The following is a 24,663-nucleotide window of genomic DNA, read 5'->3' as shown; positions in this document are numbered from 1 at the left end:
TTAAAAAACACAATACTCCTTCTTCTCAGAAACAACCCACTCGTATACAACCGAAACGCAAAAACCTTAACACAGGCTCACAAAATACTGCAATATCTCCACCAAAAACCCAAGCAACCTCACAAATACGACCTCAGGAACAAAGAAACACCATAAATACAATTAAAAAACACAAAACTCCTTCTTCACAGAAGCACACCACGTTATCACAACCCACTCGTATTCAACCCAAACGCAAAGCCAAAGAAACACTTACACAATAAACTCCATTTAATAAAATTACAGGAATTATTATAATGATTTTTTTTTGTTTTGTTTTCCTCTTTCCTGATAGCGTTGGCTATTGTGCCCATCAATAGGTATGTTGGTAAGTACGAATTACATACTATCCCTAGATGTCCAATGTACGTGTGTGATTTTTTTTTTTTTTTAAGGACCCTACATAACTTCACCAGACACAGACACAGACACTAATCGTTACTTGATTTTAATCCGTGCGATTAGTTAACCAGGCTAGACCTGAGTTCTCACAAGAAACACCGATAATAATAATAATAATAATAAATGACTTTAATAGACAATTTCTATACAGAGCCTGTCTAAATGGCGGAGTTCAGACAGGGATATCATCCGTGTCTGCTCTTCCACTCAACCTTTAATTTATTTTATGTTAGTGTATTTAACTAGGCAGGTCATGATACATACAAAAAGTGAAACAACAAATGGAGTAGTACATTTAAAACTCAAGAAACAAGAATTTGACAATTAAGATGTGGTTTACAAAGTAAGCTGTTAATTGTTTTTAACACGGAAATATTTTACATATTTATTATGTTTTTAGGATGTTTTTAGCAGGAGTCGACGAACACTAACTTTGAATTTATCTGGTACATAACATTTTACATCTGCTGGCAAAGTATTATATACATGAGCAATCGCGAATTTGACAGGTTGTTGGTGGGTACGTACTACACCAGAATGTCTACCCTATAAGTTTTCGATCTCGAAGACAGTGTGCTAACTTGATCAAAAAACCCAAGATGTTCGAATTTTTTTTCGTTTTTCACTTACCTATATTTTGTAAAATAAGAATATACATTTGACCACAAGACACGTGGTTAGTATAGCCTTCAAACCACGCGACGCAGGAAGAATTCAATAATACGAATGTAATAATAGCTCATTTTTGCTCACAAAAAAAGGCGTATAGAACTATACCTTCTTGAGTACGGGTAGTCCGATGTTTCCAGGGAAAACAATGGTGCGGATGCACACAAATGATGCAAACTCTGTACCTATAGAGAGCAAAAAAGTATAAATGTTGTCTCTAAAGTGAGCACAAGTGAGTTTATCATGTTAACTGTAGCGGAGTGATTTCATAAACAACTTGTCAGCCTAAACCTACACTACACCATTGCCTTTGCCGCGGTATATAGAACACGCTATGAGCTATTACCTCAGAGTAAGAAATTCTTACTCTGAGGCTATTACCATTAAATTGACAATGTTGGAGAAATTCAAGTTCCTATGCGTGCTCATTATCATGAGGAATTGCATATTTAAAGCCAATTTCTCAAGTGGAGATGTTACAATTTTTAAATAAAATAATGATTGTGTATTCATTGCCGTTCAATGCCATTGCTTAGCATGTCCTTAATGTTAATTCCTTAAACGCTGTTTATAAATAAATTAAATCTTTCTTGTGAATGCATAATTAATTTCTTTGTATGTTTATTACATAATTAAAAAACTAAAAATGTATTGATTAGCATTATTAATAATGTCTGGTCCAATCAGATAACCTTCTAGTCATCTTTGCATGTTCCTCTTTCTAGCAGAATAAATAATTACAATAGAACAAATGTAAGTATGTATATATAGTGTATAATTAGGCACCTTACTAATGCGCTGCTGAATAATTAATAAATTAGCTAGTGAAACATGTATTGTTCCCCACCTTTCTAATTTGCTCTACAAAAAGTAACTATGTTATTTACATTTAGAATGGACTATGGAGAAGAGCACATCCAAAATCTAGGTAAATCCGATAATTCTTATATGTGTTACAGTGGATACTGTGAACACATTGCAGAAGGCGAATAATCGATTTTGTGAAAACGTAGCTATACCAAACGAGAAAAATCAACTTAGACTTTTACTTGTTGTTTTTATTTCATCTGCCATCCAATTTCCGTATTTAGATACTCATGTTAGATCTTACATAAATAGGTTTGCTATACTGATGATTAAAGAATAATGGAGATTTGTATAACGACAACTGCTGACCATTTGACCATATATCGAAATAACAGCCTAAAAGGTCGACAGTGATAAGCTGGATCAAGTTACGACCTATCGACCAATAGAATTTTAACGTTTATAACGGTCAGTGATTTGCTCTTGCATTACCAAAATGGGCCGTGCAACACTTAGGTAATTCGCTTCAAATCCGCGAGTTTTTAGCCGGAAAAAAGTTCTATCAGACTATTCAGAAATGGTGCTACAGCTCCGCTATGAACGTACACTTATTCGTCATTCGTCTATTATCGCATGGGCCAAACTCGGGGCCAAACGATTGCGTCAATCGGAAGTATCTAGTAAGTATATATGAGTATGATTTCCGTAATGGACCTAACCGCCCACGATATACAGCGATTTTTCAAAATTTCAGTCATTTCGCATACCAAGCGAGAAAGCGGTGGTAATCTCTATATATAAAAATGAACCCCTGTTTCTTCTGGTCACGCAATAACTTTAGAACGACTTGACCGATTCCATTCATCTTTTTTTTTAAGTTTTCTAATACTGTGTAGAAGGTTCTTACGGCAAGAAACACTAAGAAAATCGCGCAGAAAATTTGAAAATTGGAGAAAACTTATCGACTATTTAAACATCGCGCGTTTGACGGTGCGGCAGCAATTGTTTTAACAGCTACATCGATCGGCAATGGATCGGCATATATCCGTCAAAAAATTAATTTATTCATATCATAGTGTGCTGTCAATTCGATCGGATAGTTTATCCAGATTTCAGTGAGTTTTTTGAGAAGTTTCGAGGTTATTTCACCGCAATCACATCTTTTGTATTAAAAGTTTGATATACCTATCCATTTTTGGTAAGTGTTGAATGTTGATAAGACTAAACACGTGGTATACATAGTTATACAGAAACACTGGGAGTCAATTTCTATTTTTAGTTGAATTTTAGTTTTTTCAAGCTACTAATTAGACGTTCCAACTTCCAACATGCTACCAACTTAAGTCGCAGAATTCGTAATTCTACAAGTCAAACATATGTACGAGTACTTAAGTCAAACTGACGAGAAAAGCGAAGCGCGAAACGAAGTTAACGGAATCGATATGAACAACGCAGAAATGTCCCCTTTAATCACTATCGAGTTGCATTTAATTATAACGTAGCAATCGATTACAGTTTACAATAAATCGTTGCTATTAGACCAAAGAACTTTGTGTGTCCACATTTCAAGGCTTTTAAGATTAAAACTGAAGCCTCGGGATTATGTTGCGGCAGCAATTGACGCAATTGGTACCGCCACCAGAGCCACTACCTTTTTTGCGAGCTTTTTTGGTTTGCGGAAATGGGCCAGATTCTATACATTTTTTGACTCATCATATCCAGAAATACAATCATTGCTTTCAAATTACGGCATTTGGCGCAACAAAAAAAAAGGTACGTTGCTAGCTCTGAATTGCCAAAAGCAACTAGAAGAGAGTGCGTTTAATTTTAATGATTTTGCAGAGATGGGAAGATTTTGGAGCAAGTGTGTCAAAATCTCTTTTCCGGCTAAACGGTTGAACCGATTTAAACCAAATTTGCTACACATATTCTTACACATAGAAGGGCAGAATCGCGCATGCGCAGGTGGGGCGGGTGCTACCTGTGCTAGCCACAGCAAATGTTTTGAAATAATATTTTGTAATTATTTATTCCAGTCCAAATTGAATAGGTATTCATAGCTAAGAAAGAGGAAAGCGTCCGTCGGGTCAGCTAGTACAAAATAGAAATGTTTATTTTCTTCATCCAGTATACCGAGTACCTATAGTTGTATATTTGTTTTTCTCTTAAGGTCTACAGACAATGAACGACTACTTTATAAGCTCTAAAAAATTACTTCGTGTTAGATAAGATCATTGTTCGAATAAACAATATTAATACCCATGTCTCTTTGCTGGAAAGTCTATGTTTCTCATTCTACTGTTCCTTTTACACATGTTTACATCTAGCCTCCGGTCCATTATGTTTATAAGTTTATAGATCAAGCGGTTCCTGCTAGAAAGCCTATACCTACTATTTAAATGTTACAAACATTTAAATAGCATAGGCTTTCTAGCAGGAACCGCTTGATCTATAAAACAGATAACATAATTACAAATTAAAAACATAAAATACTGCACTTTAATTTTAAGATTAATTTGTTATACCTATTGAGATAATACCTTGATATTAAAATAAATGAATATTATGCAATGAAAATAATGTGGAAGTTTCCAACGGAAGGAATTATATTTAATCAAACCACTAAGTTTTCCTAAGGTAAAATAAAGTACGCTTAACTTACACATCTATCGTTCGACAATATACGCATGTAAGTAATATCATTGTTTAAATACTTTATTTAAACAATGGTAATATACACGAATTTGTAAAGTGTAAATTACCTAAATTAAAGTTTATGGAATTTTTATTGGCTGCTCAATAATGGACGACCTAGACATTGAATTTTTTATTCAATGACCTATAGTTCGTTTCACCAATAATTTAACATTTCTCATTAGGTCGTTAAGTAGCGGGAATTCCCACTGCGGCATTTAAAACAATAGGACAATAGCCCCCATTTAACTAAGTCAGGGGTTCTCAATAAAATTTTAATGTTTCAAACGCCAAATTGTATTGCTCGTATAAATCGGCCCATTTACTTAATAATCGATATATTTAAAATGTAGTTCCTTAAGAAATGCGTCGATAGGACATTAACGACAATAATCGTGTTGATACCATATTAATTAAATAGGTAGACACATTCCAAGTAGTTTCCCCAATTACAATTGGGCGTTTGAAATATTAAAATTTTATTGAGAACCGCTGACTCTTAGTTAAATGGGGGCTATTAATTGTCCTATTGTTTTAAATGTCGCAGTGGGAATTCCCGCTACTTAACGACATAATGAGAAATGTTAAATTATTGGTGAAACGAACTATAGCTAGATCAATGCTATTTGCAACACGTCACCACTGATGTTTGGTAAGCTGGACGCAGAATTGAACTATCGGTCATTTTAAACACTTTTTATTAATGTTTAAAAGTTTTTCTTTGGTATCAAGATTAGTGCTAATTGGAGTCCATATCCTTTAAAAGAGTTAACTCGAATTTCAATATTTGTGGCCACAGAAAAAGAATATTTAATAATAAATTCGCGGTTCGTAACAAAATGTTGTTACTATTAGTATAGTCTCGTTCGTTCCCTAGTAAACATGGTGAATGACAACCAAAGTTCTTCCTCTGACGACGAATTATTGTTGCTAGTAACTACTATTGATAGTGAACCGCAATGGCGCTGCTGGGCACACAATATTAATAAACAACGAACGCAGCTCGGCGAATTTAATAGATTACTCTGGGAATTAGAAGATGTTTCGGAAATACTATTCATACATTCTTGCAGCTTGCAGACTAAACACTTTCATTGCCTGAGTGTACCACTCTGATTGGAGACCGCGCGCGGCAGACCGCCCGAAACTGTTGGCGAGGCGATCCAAATTTGCCCGCGCGGCGGATCGCGAGTGAGCAAGCGGTCTACCGCGTCCTGTGTGACATGCTTCATAAGAAAAGCATAAAATAAATAAAGCATTCAACACGGCGGACCGCCAGCGATTGTCCGGGCGGCAAACCGCGTTCAGTGTGGCGACCCCTTTATCTGCAGAGTAAATTCCAAAATTATTAGTTATATTCAGTAACTAATTATAATATTACGTATACGTATATCTGTCACGCTATCGCCTAACAGAGTTTGGTGTGTTTTTATAAGAAGTAGACGTGTTTGTGCAGCTTATACATTATACATTTGTGTGTTATGGACTTTGTGGAATGTGTTTTTTCAATTGTTATATTTATTTCACGTGAATTTAGACATCGCAGATAATGGTGGCAGCTTTTTTTAAAATAAATTTATTGTAGATCAATGATATTAAGTTTTGTGAATTTAATTTGTAATTATTTTATTGTCACCGATAAATTCATAACTCTTGTCGTATTACTACTGAGTAAATGTAATTTATTTTGTTTAATCTATGAAGACGGTGCTTGAATCAAAGTAAGTTAATACTCTTGAAATTTTATATGGAGCCATAATTTTTCATGCTGAACAAGTTTTCAGAGTATCGTTTTGTCGTATCATGAACAAAAATAAATGTTAGTCCTCACCAGTGGCGTAAAAAACTTCTGAAAAATTGCCAACCATGTTTGTTGGATACATTTGTTATAACTAGCATATTAGATCATTATTCGAAAACACTTTTTAACTAATTTGATTAATTTGACTATTTGATATTACCTATTAATTAAAGCTTAGAAAATAACCTTTCTGAACTAGCTGTTGGCTGTTATGACATAGGTAAAGTCAAAAACAAAGAAGTCCGCATGACACACTTGTGGTAAGTATACAAGCACTAGTACAATGAAAATCTGAAATCTTAAAATTTCAAATGTCACCCCCGAAGGCACCTCCCTAAACTAATCTGGCTAGGTGAAACTACAAAATATCCACTGTTTACTGTTACAAAAAAAACACGCATTTCATAAAAAAATTGCAGAGAAAAAATGAGTCGAAACGCCACTTTATAGAAAAATGTTTATTTCCAAACACAATGTGCAATGAGGAAACAAAAGATGTTAAATTAACGATTAACACTGAAGTGAAGAAGTGAAGAATTGTTTTTTAATTAACGTTGCGAAAATGTTCCTATTTAGGTTATGTCCTAACTCAAGCAGAAATGGTTGATATGGTGTTTGTTCTTGGAGACGGTTACCGAAATTGTCATTAAGGTGCACTCAATCCCACAAGAAAACAACCATTTGAGCAGCAGCAGTTTCTACACCTAAATGATCATGTGGGATTTAAGAAAAACTATTTGTATACATATACTGATACACAGGTAGGTACTAACAAAGACTATCGTAGGATGTCTTTGGTACTAATCATCATCAGAATCAGAAGTTCAATGAACAATTAAATTTTGTACAATGATATTAAATTAAGACCGTTCGTGAAACGACTGTTTTGAATCTACATAATGGTTTAAAGCGTTTTATACCGCTGAATACATCTCAGAGTAAGAATTATTTCTTACTCTGAGTCATACCATGCTCTGAGTAATACACCACTCACATTGCGTTTCGTTACCGACTTGCCGTGGCAATTCCAGCCATCTACGCGTCTATCACAGATATACGTTACGTATTTCTATAATCCCAAAAATCATTCATTTAACTCACACGACTATTGGTAACTATTATTGAACAAGTAGGTAACTACTTCATGTATACAGTATACCCAATAAAATCAATAAATTTTAACTAAATGGGTCTAAGGTACTACCTTATATTGTACCTACCGGCATGTGGTCTTCTGCTAACCGCTTTATAATAATAATAATAATAATCTTTAATTCAAAAAAATGTAACATAACAATTATACAGAAACGTCAAATCCTCGGTCAAATCACAAACAAAACATGTATATTGTATATCTACCTATATGGACAACATTAAATTTGGGGACAAACAACTCAGGTGCATCCAGTTATTAAGTTTTTATTAGAGATTAGAGATATATAATCAACAAATTCATTTATGTACTGAATAGAAAGAATTATTTTGTAATATCTGTTTCGTTCTATTTTTGAATAGAAGGTGGTTCATTTTTTTTGAGTTTCAGGTCGAGATTTTATTTTTACCTCTGGTGTTGTGATCGTGAATTTGATTTATTTTGTTAAATTTGTGTCGGTTTTTATGACGATAAATAAGTAATTTAAAGATATATATATACAAGGCAGTGGCATTATTTTATGATTTTTGAAAGTGTCCCGACATGTTTGAGCGTAATTGAGATTGTACATCAAGCGTATTATATACGTTTTTGTAATATAAATACTCTGTGAGTATGTGTACTCGCTCTTAAATATGGATATACAACCGCGTAGTAAACTTTAAGTAATCAATTTTCCTCGAATTGTTGCTTCAGTCGTGATAACAGATAATACGATGAGTTAAGCTTAGGTACTTATAAGTTATAACGTATTCAGTTTGAGGAAGCCACGACAAACTACAATCAATTACAGTACCAAGATATACGCGCTGTGTGGTTTACAAAAGATGAGAGAATCCTCAATGAGAATCTCATAAGAGTGATTCGGTGTAGATTTGGTCATTTTCATGACTGTTGTTTTGCCGGAGTTTATCTTCAGCCTATTAGTGGCTTAGTGCTGCACCAATCTAAAAATTCGTCGTCAGCGTACCTACATGAATGTAAACCTCGATGTAAACCCTGCATTAATAATGGCGGTGGTAGGTCGTTAATGTAAAGTAGAAAGAGAACTGGACCAAGGGTTCCGTTTTGCAGAGTATACTCCTTTGAAGTTGTATTATTGTATTTAACATAGTATTTCCTACTTGTTGAAAACCATATAAGGAAGTAATGTCGAGACTCGAGAGTCATGTATTTCGATCCCTACAGCGCCAAGCTTTCGAGACATTTAGTCAATGTTGATGCTATACGTCTTTCGCTATAGAAACCGTTGCACGTCATTGATTTGTGTATCAATTTTAGACATATGCTGCAACACTGCAACATGTACAAAAAAAAACAAGTGTGCGAAATCTATAGAAAACTTGTCTGAAATTGATTCATAAATCAATGACGTGCACCGGTTTTTATAGCGAAAGACGTACAGTCGTAATCAGGAGTCTGTGGCCCTGCGTCATTGATTTGTGAATCAATTTCAGACACGCTTTTTTATCGATTTCGCACACTTGATAGCTGGTTACAGTGTTTTAACGTATGTCTGCATATGTCCAAAATTGATTCACAAATCAATGACGCAGGGCCACAGACTCCTGATTACGACTGTATATCAAAAGCTTTACTAATATCAAAATATACAACAAAGCAGGCTTTGTTTAGGTCCATTTCATTCATTATGGGTTGTATTAGATGAATTGTAGCATCCTCGGTCGACAGTGAGGGTCGAAAACCAAATTGTTTTTCGGATAGAATGTTGAATTTTTCCAGATAAAGATTTAATCTCTTATAGATGCATTTTTCAATGATTTTTGAACAGGAACATAAGAGAGAAATAGCCCTGTAGTTACCCACATCACTCCGATTTCCCTTTTTGTGGATTGAGATGACACATGAGGATTTCAGAGCATCTGGAAACACGCTTTACAAAGAAAAATGCAGTTTTTTTGTACCGTCGTTCTCGCGGTGTATAATACGTCTTTTACTATAATAGAGATATGCAAATTATGGATGACTGAAAACAAAAGTATTCCGACATTCACAATGACACATGTATAGCAAACATTTACAATGTGAATTATAATTTCAAATAATATTTAGTTTGTTACTCGTACATACGTAACCGGAAGGGATTCATTACTATGTTTATTTAAATCTACATTCCCGAAATTCATATGAGTAATACCATTGAATTTTTATTCAATGGTAATACTTCTTTTCCTTGATTCAGGTAGGTAGTAGGTATATATAGTACTTACCTACAAGTATAGGTAATCCAGCCATAGGCAAATCAACCAGGGTCATACAATACCTGCTTTGTTTGTTTTAAGCACGTATCTTGGTAATTCAGGTGCCGGTTATACTTATAATTATACGTAAGTATGTAACAAACTTGTAATTTTTAGGGATTGTCCCTAATGTAAACCAGCCCCAGTATCCCAAGGACCTATACAGGGTGGCCCACTGAAAAGACTCGATGTCAATTTTGGCCGCTTAACGACAGTTTTGCCAGAAACGCTCAAACACGTTAATTTCAGTTTTGAGGGAGACATCTAAATTAAATAATACTATTTACATAATTTCAACCCTGCGAATGGGGTGAATGTTACCCTAAAAATTTTAAATGGGAAGAGTGGTAAACATTAGATAGTTCGATACGCATGCTCAATCTGTTTTCAACACTGTTTTTATTTTTCAAATCCGATCAGTAGGTCCAGACTCCAGAGAAACCTCTATTTAAATGAATCGTTAATGTTTATCAAATTTATGAAGTAGGCGTTTTTTTTTGTTTTATTTTATGTGGTACTAATTTTAGATCTGTTTTGCGTGTTAAGTCTGTTTTTGTGTACCATCGCAAATAATAATGATATGTACGATTAGTGATACATGTCCCTCAGATTGAGAACCGCTGGTTTATATTATAGCGGAAAGAGTGCAAAAAGATTTAGATTTTTTGTTGTGGAGCCATTTGAAATCTAAAATTTGCAACGCAATGCAAATCCATTTAATCCAGTTTTCTCTAAAATAGTATTTGAAAGATTCTATTACCTGTATTTGACTATACAGGGCGTATTAGTTTTCAATTTTTTGCATAATAAAGACGGAAAATTGGAAAAATAAAACCCGCTACTTTTTCAATAATGTGTGATACCATGGAATTTTATAATACAAAAACTACGCCAACATCCGTCATGCCATGGAATGTCTGCTAAAAACAAATCAAATTCTATCAAAAAGTATTACATTTAGAACAGCGAATTCAACATAAAGAAAGACCAAATTACTAAAAACGATTTCTTAATATAACAATTTACAATAGATCTTCGAATAAGTCACCATTAACTGCAAGACAGTAACCAAGTCGATCATAAAATCCATTTCGAACTGCTGGTAATTGATAACTGGATATCTTTTTGTTTTACAAAATTCTATGGCATCCCAGATTATTGAAAAAGATGCGGGTTTTATTTTTCCAATTTTTCGTCTTGATATGAAAAAAATTGAAAACTTAAGGTAAGTTCATAGCTCTCCGTTCATACGTTTCCGTTTGTCCGTTAGCCAATCAGAAGACAGCAAATTTTTAAATCGTACGTCGTCCGTTTACGACGGAAAAGTTGGTTGAAGTTGAACATTTACGTTTCCGTTGGTCCGTTTTTAACAAGAGTGAGGTTATGTTTGGTATGTTAACAGCGTTCGCCTATTCGTTCTTCACGGTAATAATCAGATAGCAATGTGTTCTTACTTTCGTACCATTTTCACATACTGAAAATCACGGAGGGTACACTACAAAATAAAGTTTAGGTTATGGTTATACTTGCAAATGTACAATGTGGACGGATTGCTATGAACCTTAACAAAACGTACTATCCGTTTGACGGATCAACGCAACGGATGAACGGAGAGCTATGAACCCACCTTAATACGGTTGACTGGCGTAAAAAAACTTTAATACATTTTTGCTCTAAAATAATTTGGGGAGCCACTAATGGCAATTTTACATTGAAATCCCTATGATGCGTTACGCAAGTCACCACCTTGTATAGATGCATATTAACAATTTTTTAGATTAGGTATTTAGTTTTTGCAAAGAGCGCCTAATTCTTTTAGGCACTACTCAGTACAGTACAACCTCGATAATCCGAATACACGCTAGTCCGAAATCGCGATAGTCCGAAAGATTTATGTGTATAGTACATACTGTACTCATAAATACATATGAATGTTAACTTAAGCTTTTTTACAAGGACAAAGTTTAATTTTGTTTTACGTGCAGTATTTAACTGACTTCTGTCCTTGGTCTGTTAAATTTATGTTTTGTTGAAAAGAATAAAGTTTATTTCTTAAGGCATGTGTCCAAATTTATTATTTTCACTAGTTTCGCAATAATCCGAAAATTTGATAATCCGAAAGGTCAGTGGTCCGAATCTATTCGGATTAACGAGGTTGTACTGTACTCATTAGGCGTAAAGATGAGTCCTTGTTTTAATTCCATTGATCTCATTTTAAAATTATTTGTTTCAGGACATTTCTCATGTGCGGTGAGAACACCCTGTAAACTTTGAATATAAATATATTCAAAACTGTAAGTAAACTCGATATAAAAATAACGAGATAGTAAATATAGTAACGAGGATGGTACTAGTAGGTATGTACAGTTAAACGTGTATTTTTAAGGTCATCTTCGCCCATCCTTATTCTTCTGCAATCTAAATACAAGTAAAGTTACCGGTTCCCAAATTAAACCATGATTAATTTAAATACCCTGCCATTACAAAAAAAGCAATACGTATTGTATGATGTTCGTTTCAATTTAGTGTTATATATGTTCTCCTTCTTTCTAATTTTTCTAAATAAATATTGCGGAACCGGAACTATGAAAATTATACGGTCTACAATGATACGGACTTACTTGAATTTCATTTAAAACAAATTGAGCAATTCACAGTAGATATTACACACGAAATCTGTGAAGAGTCGGTACCTATAGGTACGACTTTTATACCTCTAACGATATGAGAATGGCAATATAAAGTATGTAGATAACGGATGAATTTAATCTACCTATTCCGAAAATAAATGATGCAAAAACTTACTTTTGTTCATGATCCTTCTCTACTACAGATTTGTGTCTTTTTAATTTGTCCGAAATAGTTTTCCAGAACGCATCCTCACCACTCATGTTGTAAAAAAAACAAACTTTGTACGCACAAACACAATATTTTAATACGAAGTGTAATAAGATGCGGCACGCGCTGAACTGGACGAAAAGAGAATTTCACTGGATAAGGATATCCCAGTGCCACAAACTTGTCAGATGACCTTAAACTCGGAAAACACGCTGTAATTGTGAGAAAACCTTGCTTTTATGTTTAGTTTACTTACTCTAACGATTAATTAAATTCACAAAATTTACATAAATCTTGAGTGACCTCGCTCATTATTTGTAAACAAAGTACCAAAAATATGTAAGTGGTGTATTGATCTCGTATTTAGCGTAAAAATGCACAATGCGACAGGACGGTAAGGACACTGTAATTGTGCTTGTGGGTGGTCATGGTCAGTAAAAAAGTACGTAAAAACTACGTAATAGACACAAATAAATCTGAGTCTGATCTATCAAATCTGGGACATAACCATATGCATTACTCAATTCTGAGAATTGTAGGCAATGGCACACTTTTCTGGGAATAATAAATATAAATTTTGTGATTTGTCGTTAATTATTAAAGCAGTCACCGTGCCACAACATTAATTTATATGTAAGTGTAAGCACCTATGAGTATAGAAATCCCTTATACGTGGATAGAAAAATTGTTTACTCATAGAAAATGCTTTGCACATTACGCACTACTTAATTTATTAACGTAAATAATATTCTTATTGTATAGGTAGGTACATAAGACAGCGCCACCAGAAGGGTAAGGCAACTAACTTAGGCCTTGCGCCGATGTCCGAAATCTTATTGTGTAGGTGTAATACACCCATAAAAGCTAGAGGGATTGTTTTTGTACGTTGTACGCAATTGCCGAATTCGATCAATAGTCGAAATGTTCACCCAAAACGTGCTGTGGACCTGTACGTACGAATTGCCAATTCTGATTTTGATTGCACGAACAAACATTTGTCCTCAATACAAAATCTCTTGCCGTAGCCGTCTACATCAGAATATTTAAGTATATCTATTGATTGTCCGCTTTGAAACTGCGGAACTTCCGATTGATTTTGGACTTTCGATTCCGATTTCGGTTCCGACAAATTTTAATCGAATGTTATATCGGAAGATCGGCGATGCGGCCTACAGTGACGTTAAAAGTGAATAACGGTAGGGGGGGGGGGGCCAAAATCAGCGACCATGGAGTCCGAAAGGTCCCTCCCATCATGGGAGTCCCATGCAAAATTGTGTACGAATTAATGCAAAGCAGTGGGTTTTTTAAGTGACCCTGAAACCGGTTTATTTAATTTATTTTTGAAAGAAGTTTTGAAAAAAATTTAAAAAAGTGTCGGAGGATGTCTAGTTATATGCAACTGAGCAACTCAGAGATACTTGACTCGATTGAGAAAACCATAGCCATAGATCATAAATATTTTATTTAAAAAATAATGAAGAACTAGAACATACAAACGTTACAAAAATTTTGTTCCTATTTATTGCACTATTGGGCATTGTAAAGAAAAGCAAGCATAAAAAATTAAGGCTGCTCTATCAACCCAACCCACTATACATTTACAAATATCCTTTCCGCGGTTTTGCTGCCAAATTCTTTCAATATATCCTCTACTTCTCCACTTTTTGTAATTTCTGCATGCACATGGAGTAGAAGATGTGTTGATCACCTTTGAATGATTTATCTACTCATTCTTAGAGGGAGCGCGGCCCCCCTTGCGTAAAAACTGAGGGGGCGACTCGCCCCCTCTGACCCATACTTCCAACGTGTCTGTGCGGCCACAATACGTTCAGGTACAAACCCCCAGAGTAGAGTATAAGAAATAAAGATAGAGTACGCATACGCTATAACAACGTGAACGTTTGTTTTCATCCATGATACTAGTACCTATATGGTTTTGAACTTTTGATCCAACATCTCGGACATTTTGACCGTTGAGGGGACGAAACTAATAAACGTTAGTCAGTGGCGTAGGGTTTATTTATTTTTGTGGACAACAAAGTTTATGTTTTGTTTACATGTGCAAACGTAATCACTTATCACTAAATATTTATGACCAAATAAAATACCTACTAATGTGATTATCCCCTACATATTTTATGCAGGTCGATTTCTTAAAATTTCATGTTCATTTTTAAAAACATTCTCACATTTCAAGATAAATTAGAAAAAAGGCGTTAAATAACATTCATCATAATGAGTTGTACAAGTACAAGATGCAGAGACTGTCGCGCTTTCCTCCATAAGAGGTTAGTTAGGCTTCTTATAGTATTTTTACGAAAAGGAATGTGAACATGTCATTTGAGTTTGAGTGATGACCGGCATGACAGCCATTTCCTTATCACCTATTGACTAAAAAGTGCGTACGTCATAAGCTTTGTTTTCGTAACGGTTAGACCCAAATTAATGTGCCATCGCCACTTCGTCAAGGTCAACTGCAATATTATTATACTTCGAAAAATTAAAGCGCCATCGCAATGTATTGCAGTATTTCACCCCAAAATAATTCAATTTGGTCTGGTCAATTTTTACCAGTAGCGTAGCGCTTCTTGTGTAACTAAATTTATGGAACAAATATAAAAACCCATTGTGTTTCTTTGTAAAGAATTATGTACTTTTCTTTACGTACGTATTAGTGAGTTTGGCGTAATAGCCCTTTAATGTGAGTGTCTCCCACCTGCAGGTGGTGAGTGTATTGTGCAGGCCACTTGTTGTTGGGCTATGGTATGGTAAAACCCTTGGCAGATATCCGGATATATTCCTAGGCTTTTAGAGTGCATTATGTGCATGTGCCTATGACGCGGTCCCGCGGGTAGCTCCCGTTGATTATACCGCTGAGAGATCTACTCACTCGAGTAGATCATGGTGTCGACCCAATACGAAACATAAAGGCCTCATTGTTAACACAAACAGTTCGGGAGTGAGCTCGACCTGGATGTCGTTCCCAAGTCATCCTCAACGACGCATTCAACCCCAATCGCTAACCGCAGTGTTCGGAGATCCAGGAGAGCTTAGGGACAGTTCGGGGCTAACGCCCCCCGGTGAGTTACTTAACTAATTGGCGAGGATTGCGGTTAAGCAGTCGCGATATTTGTTTACATGACCCTTGAGCGCGGAAGACGACCAGTCAGACTGAATGCTGCCATGCCAACCCCTTATGCGTAGAATTACAGACGGACGTTTCTAATGAAAGGTGAGTTTACAGTAGATTTGTCGCATCTTAATAATGAGTTCTGACCAACAATTAGCTCCTATTTAATTGGTGATTTCCCTTGTTACCATATAAACTACCCCCCAGTTACATAGTTGACATATGTTTACTCGATCCTGTCGTGGATTTTATTGTCCAGTACCCTTTCTCACCGCCGCCTTTGGCATTCATTCATAAGGCGGCATCCATTTTTCTTTAAAAGGTTTTATAATTACTGTAATATAACTTACCATGATTTAATAAATTACTCTTAGGACTTATAGTAATATAACATCACTTTATTATATATAAAACTATCACAAATTAGGTACCAATAGCACCATAGTTTTATTGAAGTAACTTGAAGAGTAGGTATATTAATAAAAATTCAAACTGTTAAGTGATGTATAAGCCACAAGCCAGTGAATAATCAATTACAAAACCTCTCCACGGCACTAAAAGTCACAATTACCGAAAGGTAAGGTCATCTTCAAAACGTTTACATCACACCAATTATAACATATGGGATTTAGTTACTTCTAGGGGTGTAATATCACCTTCACAAAACAAAGTTACCATTAGACCCACTATAACACTTAATTTGCACTATATATAACCACGTAACAGCTATACAGGGTGGTGACTTGCGTAACGCATCATAGGGATTTTAATGTAAAATTCATAACATGCGATTATTGGCTCCCCAAATTATTTTAGAGCAAAGAGGTATTAAGGTTTTCTGTAGAAAAATTTTTTTACGCCAATCAACCGTATTAGTTTTAAATTTTTTGCATACTAAAGACGGAAAATTGGAAAAATAAACCCCCATCTTTTTCAATAATCTGTGATGCCATGGAATTTTATAATACAAAAACTACGCCAATATCCGTCATGCCATGGAATGTCTGCTATAAAACAAATCAAATTCTATCAAAAAGTATTATATTTAACAGCGAATTCAACATAACATAAAGAAAGACCAAATTACTAAAAACGGTTTTCTAATATAACAATCTACAATAAATGTTCGAATAAGTCACCATTAATTGCAATATGCTGCAATAGGTACATAAAATCCATTTCGAACTGCTGCTAATTGATAACTGGATACCTATCTTTTTGTTTTAGAAAATTCCATGGCATCGCAGATTATTGAAAAAGATGGGGGTTTATTTTTCCAATTTTCCGTCTTTAGTATGCAAAAAATTAAAAACTAATACGGTTGATTGGCGTAAAAAAAATTTTTCTACAAAAAACCTTAATACATTTTTGCTCTAAAATAATTTGGGGAGCCAATAATCGTATGTTATGAATTTTACATTGAAATCCCTATGATGCGTTACGCAAGTCACCACCTTGTATACAGGGTGACAATTTGAAAACTTACCACCCCCCATATCTTAGTAAATAAACGAGATATTTAAAAAAATCAAAATCCGTTTCGGTAATTTGGAGGGGGAATCACAATGACATAGTTGGCGACGCACCCCCTCCAACCCCCTGCGCTCCAGCCACCCCAACTTTTAAATCTTAAATAGTGACCCCCCATGTGTGATACGTCGTTGGAAAGCTCTGAAAAAATGCTTTCCAACCATACCAAATAGAATTATATTTAGGTTAGTAATTATTGTGCAAATCAAAAAATAAACTAATATGATACATTTGAAATCTGTCGTATTTAAAACGCAACCGGCGAACATAGACGAACAAAGACAGAGAATAATTCAAGAATGTCGAAATATTGCAAAACCAACATTTGAAAAGGTTCGACAAGAGTTTGAGAATAGATTATAACTGGCGATCAAAAATGAGTGCTGTCAAGTCGGCTTTGGAAGTTCAAGTTAAATACGATTTTCCATGTTTATTTTTTGATTTGCACGATAATTACTAACCTAAATGTAATGCTATTTGGTATGGTTGGAAAGCAGCTTTCCAACGACGTATCACACATGGGGGGTCACTATTTAAGATTTAAAAGTTGGGGTGGCTGGGGCGCAGGGGGTTGGAGGGGGTGCGTTGCCGACTATGTCATTGTGATTCCCCCTCCGAATTACCGAAACGGATTTTGATTTTTTTAAATATATCGTTTATTTACTAAGATATGAGGGGTGGTAAGTTTTCAAATTGTCACCCTGTATATTTTATAAAACTAGGTCACACATATTTTATATTCAAAGGTAACACCAACAGTCATATAATTTGTTCATTGGGAGGTTAACGAGAACTGAGAACAGAGTCGAATTTTTCCTCTGTGCTGGGGAGAAGTTTTGTGCCGTAATAATAAATGAAGGTAAAGAGCTAGCTAGGTTTTTGTTTTTGGTGTTTTGTGTACGGTCTTTCTGGCCTACGGACCAGTGCACACAGCAATATAGCTGTATGGATTTCGGAAAAAAAGGGGTAGTTTTCACCCGTAAAAAATGAAGAGCGGCCATCGGCATATAGATTTTGAAGTGTACGGTAAGTTGAACTTAATCCCAAATTTTCATATAAATCGATGCATTTTGAAAAAAATGACAGGATTTAAGTATGTCCTTTTAAGTTTCGTTTCCTGGACTAATTCGGAATGCATTGATCTAAATTTGAACAAAAGGACTGCAATGACAGTGACAGTCCCGCATCTAAAATTAATGAATTGGATGACACAAATGAAATAATTGTTCAAGTCTACTGACGTGGCGTAAGCGAGATGCAAGCATAATTATCACATTGTAAAGTTCGTTCTTTACAATACGATATAAGCTCCGACCACGGTGGCTCCGACCTATGTAGATACTTATGACCATATATAATTATATACTTCTCTTATATATATGCTTATTATGACAGTACAAGATGCAGGTACAGTGTACCCTGTACCATTTACTCTATGCCTATACTAAAACCGTCTCCTTTTTTGACATGATCACTAAATCGAATGTGCTTACCTACATCCTGCAATTTGCTTGTGCTTACTTCTCATAATTTCATAAACCATTTTATTTCGAACCAATTTCTCACATTCTTGAGGTTTAATAGTATTTGGCATACGAACTCTAAAAATGCGAAGAAAAGTTGGTCTTTTAAATTTAATTATTCTATATTTATCACGGCATGATTCGTTGTTACGAAATAAATCCATCGTTATATCCGTACTATAGTCATAGTATATACTGTGCTATAGTATTGCGAAAACACTAGCGTTCATTTGCATCTTTTTACACATACAACACACAAGACCTTTCGCATTGCACTACTTTTCAAAACGTATACCTACAGTTTACCTGTAAAATATATGAATTGGGTGAGGATTTCCGGCAACATTGTTACGGATGGCTAATTACACATAATTGACAATTGTGTAGTCCATGTGATACAACATTATGAGCCCTACAATACAACTATATCTACGTTACTTCCTCTGCACGTACTGAATAATCCGCTCGTCACAGAAGTAGAAATACATCTAAAATTTATTCAACTTTGAACGATTTGATACAACAAGCAATAGAAGTGGATAGACATATGGATATGAACGGATAGAGTCTATATATTCCAATAGACAATTTGATAAATTAATTCAGTTTATCGCCACCATATTAAATAGCATCACATCCACCCAGGGTCGCCGATAAGGGGAGGTACGCTGGGGCAAATGCCCTGGGGCCCGGCCATGTTGTGGGGGTCCGACCAAAGAAATTTTGAACCAGATTTTCAATTGTATTTTATAACAGAAATCCGCACATGCAATTCGCGGCAGAAGATTTAAAAAACCATACCATTGCGCAAAATTTCCTAATTACATCACAGTGGAAAATGCCGTCTACTAGCTAGAGTAAAACCTTTTGAGATCGACTATGGGTCAAGATCTCAATTTGCTAGAGAAATTAATTTTCATCAAGTGATTTCAACACTTGCTAGTCCGCAGAGTTAAATTGTAATTTGGTTATTTGAATTATAACAATTCATAAAAAATTATGAAAACTACTGTGTCTGTAAGAAAATTATTCAAATGTTATACTTTCAAATCCAAGAAGTGAAGAATGAAAATAACTAGTTTAAGAAAAAGTGATGCGACAAAAAAATTTTAATTGTAGATTTGTAGGGGCCCGGTCAAAAAATATTCACGGGTCGCGTGGAGCCTAACATCGGCCCCGCATCCACCCAGTGTATCTACGGCGCCGTAGCGATGTTAGTGTGGTCCATGATAGATACAAAGTATTCTTTGTATCATGAGTGTGATCAACTAGGGTCCGGCGTCCGGGCCCGTAAAGATAATACCATTGAGTAATTAATCCTTCACTCAACGATAAAACTACACGTACCTAACGTAATAAATGCCTCTGTTGCAATTAGCAGAGAAAATACGAAACATCTTATATTTTCCTTCATTGGGTGCCACCTGCTAGGACCACAAGAAATTTGGAACTTCTATAACTGAAAGTTGAGAACAGGATGTTGCAAGTGCAACCCACTCGAGCTCAAAGGCTGGGAAATGACATACAGGGTGCCCATTATGTATGGAATATAGTATATCTTTTTTTTTTTTTTATTTCAGAAAACAAATGAATTACGAAAAACAATTGATTTTTTTAAATAGCAATGCACACTTTCATTAGGCTTTTTTGATAAAGATTTTTTTTCTCTTTTCAATGACGTAACACTTAGCATACATATAGAAAAAATTAATTTATTTCAAGCTTTTTGGGATAGGTTATGCCACTGCCTTGCAGTTAATGGTGAACATTTTGAACGGTCATTGCGATGAAAACCATTTTACTGCTAATTTCGTTTTGTCTTCAAGGTTTAATAAGAAACGTACACGTTTATTTATTTTATTGTATGTAGGATTTCTGTTATAAAATCAGTTTTATTTTTTATTTATTAATAATAATAATATAATAATAATAATAATAATAGCCTTTATTCCCCATAGGTCTCATATCAAAATTTCACATATCAAAATATAAAAAAACGATTATAGTTATTCATAAACAATAAAGAAAAACTTCTAAATTAATGATCAAATGGCAAGATAAGAACTAGAAAAGGAAAAGAAGAAGAAGAAGTTTAGTAGTACGTATTTATGAGGAATCACACGGTGCCAATTCAAATTAGTAGTTAAACTACCATTGGTCTTCCATTGGAGCCGTGAAAAAAGATAAGAATAGCAAGGTGAAATTATGCCTATTCTAACTTAAACTAAAATTCTGAGATGTTAGGTCGGCGTCGGAACTAATTTGCAAACAATTATTTGTAATTTATCTTTATGTGACTGATGAATTGATGATGTTATTATGCGTCATTTTGAAGATGTAATAAAGAACGGAACAGTTTTTTTTTGAAGAGAGGAAGAGATGAAGCTTTGAGTTCAGCTGATAATAATTCATTTAGTAGTTTAAATTAATACATTACATTGATTTACTCTGTTGTGTTCGTTTATTCTACGTTACATGCACTACGGTTTCATAGCCTACTTCTTGCTTGCACTTATGGTTTTTGAGGAACAATCGCATGTATGGTGCATGCCATTCATCATGCCTAAATTTATTTTTTTTTCGTAAACCATCACAGATAGAGATATTCATCAAGAGACAAAAAATGCTTGCAAGTAAACTGTCTATCAGTGTCTAAAAATTCAGAACCGTCAAAATAGTAGTTAAAAAGTTTTAGATAGACCTCTTCAGATGCGGATGGTCAGTATTTTACCACCTACATAACAACTACAATCAAAACGATATCACAAAGACCCTTTTTACATTAGACATTCACATCCCGTTCATTTTAATCGGCAAAACCATTTTCCGATAAAATAAAAATAAAGATTCTTTTTTAACCTTTGGCGGTAGATAGCGCCTTACCGAAGCACTTTTGGATAGAGGTAAGTTGGGTTAAATCGTCCTAAATTGATACCAAGAACCCCTGGTAGCGCGTTGTACAGATCTTTTAGGGACACCCTGTATATGTACAATTGTAAGCTGCCTAAGTATCTTTCTTCTGTATTAAAACCGGCAAGGCGAAACACAGAAAAGAGGAAAAATGCAATTTTTCAGGAGCAACAAGACTTGGATGGAAAAATAACGGTCGAAGAAAACTTACATCGGCCCACCGATTGACTGTCGGACAACGTTGCCAAACTTCTCAGCATGGCTTGTAATTATGGACGGCTGTGGTCCTATACACTGTGTCCAAGATAAGGATTTCAGAAGCCATAGAAGATACGTCGGTAGTCAATTAAAGAATTATTATTATTCTTTAAAGAAAGCCAGGAAATCCCATTGCTTCCGAAGATATGCCAGAAAAACCGAAATTTGCGATTTCGTCTTTATTTTTTTTTGTTATTTGAGATACAAAAAATTAAACATTTTCTCATTGCCACTTTTAGAACTCTACAAGACAGTGTTGAGAGAGCGTATTGACTATTGAGTAGCATTTTTTATTACGAATACAACGATTTTTGGCACACAAAAAAACAAAAGTTGAAAACTTCTAGATAAAATCCGGTTTTACCAATTTTGCAATTGTACCTACCAAGCAGCGACGAAGAAACGCCGAAACAACGATGACAATGCGCGACGCCGTGCGGCCCATCCCACACGAATTCCCGCCGGAAAAGTGACACTTCAACGCTGCCATTTTAGATAGTGTATATGGTTGGTTGCCTAAGTGGTAAGTAGTAAGCTTCCGATTAACATTACTTTAGTCGGTGATCGTACATATATACATATAGTAGATAGTAGCTATTATAGCCAGTTCGTATTATACAGAGCTATCTGTCACTTTATGTTTGTTGCACTACATTGATTTTAGGTGCATTCATTAATGTCACTTTTAGTTGCAACAAGCCCAGGAAAATGCTCTGGTAAATTGGCCTCCGAGCTATGTGACAAATCCACGACATTCGCCATCGGAAAATTTGTTCTTGAAAGACTAATGCCGGGTAGTTTTCAACACAAATAATTTATAAAGCCATCTACAAGTTTCTGTAATTCTTTAAGTATGGGATAATAAAAATTGATTTTCACCCCTACCTTTGATCACCGGCCCCTGGTCAATATAATACAAAGTATAAAGCTACGTACTGACTACCCTGAGCCTGTCGTTCGCATTATTGTGGATACTCACTTGACACTCATCGATCTTTGAATTAAGGCCACATCTTTGAACTTGGTACACAATGTTGAAACGCACTTCCGCGTTCGCACATGGTTCGTACACACTTTGCGGATAAATACAGGCGCGGAATGAAGAAAGAATTAAATCTGAAGAGGAGAAAAAAGAAAGAAACTACTGAATGCAACCGTGTGGTAGGTACATTGAAATCTCTGGATTTAAAAAAATCAAGTTACCTTTGATTGAGATTTTGAATATTGACGGAGTGATATCTTTTAACACAAAAGAAGTTTAACTGTAGCCATTCGGCGTAAATTAGTACATTTCATGATTAGTGCCACTTGAAAGTCACGTCCTTCTAAGTTTTATTATTACCGCGATATTGAATTTTTACTGGACATCTACTTTTTGAAAAAATGACGAATTGCGGCTAAACAACTCATTTTACAATACAAAAATTTTCGGACTTTTTTCAGTTTTTACTCAATATCTCAGTGAAGGAAGGGTCTGATCGATATAGTCCTTCTATAATCATTTAAAGTAGACTAAATTTGCTACAATTTGAGACTAGAGCGAGGTCTATACAGCCATTGGTTCCCAAGATACAGTTCTTCGAAAACAGGATTTTTTTAATGATTTTTTTTCAAAATGGTCACTTTTTGCAAAATATCTTCTAAAATACGAATCCTACGTCAAATATTATATGAAATTAAGTTGTAGCAATAATGTGGTTGCTCTCACTACTCTACGACCTCCTACAAGCACCAGGACTCCCACCGTTCACCAGGGACGGTACTATTCACCCACGCGTTTACCGGCTGCGATACCACCTCAGCACCGTTTGGCCAAGGAAAAACCAAAATCAGCACACTCCTGAGCAAGAGCGAACTACTTGCCGAGCAAGTGGAAGTCTTCCTTCGACCAGACTCCGTCCCACAAGCCGTGAGATTGGGGGCGGAAGACGTCTTCTCAGGAACTCACCCCCATTCCCACCACCATGGATCCCGCACCTCCTGCCCTTCTCCGAAAAATTTCATGTCAATGCAAGTAAGGGTGCTCTGGGAGCGGATCGTGCAGAAATGCTGGGCTTCAATGCTCAGTCCTCTGCTAGTCATGCGATGGCAATTCGTGCATGAACGTCCCGGACGTGGAGCTGCAATGCTCGGACGATGAAGACGACCCGACTGCAGACTGGGCGACTCTCCCAGCGTCCATTACAGCCATCGAGACACCATCTTCGAGCGAGCCCGGCCCATCAATAATAAAAAGAAAGGCATGATTTGGCAATCAAAACATAATACCTACTTGAATTAGGTATCACTTTCCTTTTTTGTGTAAATGTAGGTAATTTAGCAATTTTTTTACAATAAAAAAAATAAATAATTGTAATTGCTCAATAAATAAAACCATAAAAGAACGTAAGAACTGTTTATTTGCATTTCTCCTCAAAACCCACATATGTCTTATGTTTTACCTACCGTTTTTGAGAAAAAGGCTGGGCCTACAGTCACCAGTCTGGTCTCAAATGAAAGGGAATGAAATTTGCTACAACTTAATTTCATATAATATTTGACGTGGGATTCGTATTTTAGAAGATATTTCTAAAAAAAAATGGTCATTTTGAAAAAAATCATTAAAAAATTCCTATATTCGAAGAACTGTATCTTGGGAACCAATGGCT

The 24,663-nt window shown here is 35.4% G+C and overlaps 1 protein-coding gene and 1 long non-coding RNA gene across 2 annotated transcripts in view; one reads left to right on the top strand and one right to left on the bottom strand.

Moving 5' to 3' along the window:
• Positions 1-18,882, bottom strand: part of LOC116164795 (protein unc-13 homolog 4B) — a 41,460-nt gene extending 22,578 nt beyond the window's left edge. The window contains exon 1 of the mRNA XM_031479014.1: positions 18,818-18,882. Coding sequence (XP_031334874.1) covers positions 18,818-18,867 — 50 coding nt within the window. The 5' untranslated portion in view covers positions 18,868-18,882. The remainder of the gene's footprint in view (positions 1-18,817) is intronic.
• Positions 15,804-23,157, top strand: LOC116164799. Its single transcript, XR_004143998.1, has 3 exons — positions 15,804-15,896; positions 21,923-22,538; positions 22,705-23,157. It is a non-coding gene; the product is annotated as an uncharacterized LOC116164799 (long non-coding RNA).
• Positions 23,158-24,663: the final 1,506 nt, after the last annotated feature.

This window comes from Photinus pyralis, unplaced genomic scaffold, assembly GCF_008802855.1.
Source record: "Photinus pyralis isolate 1611_PpyrPB1 unplaced genomic scaffold, Ppyr1.3 Ppyr1.4_LG2, whole genome shotgun sequence".
Taxonomy (NCBI): Eukaryota; Metazoa; Arthropoda; class Insecta; order Coleoptera; family Lampyridae; genus Photinus; species Photinus pyralis.
This window is presented reverse-complemented; position numbering and strand designations above follow the sequence as displayed.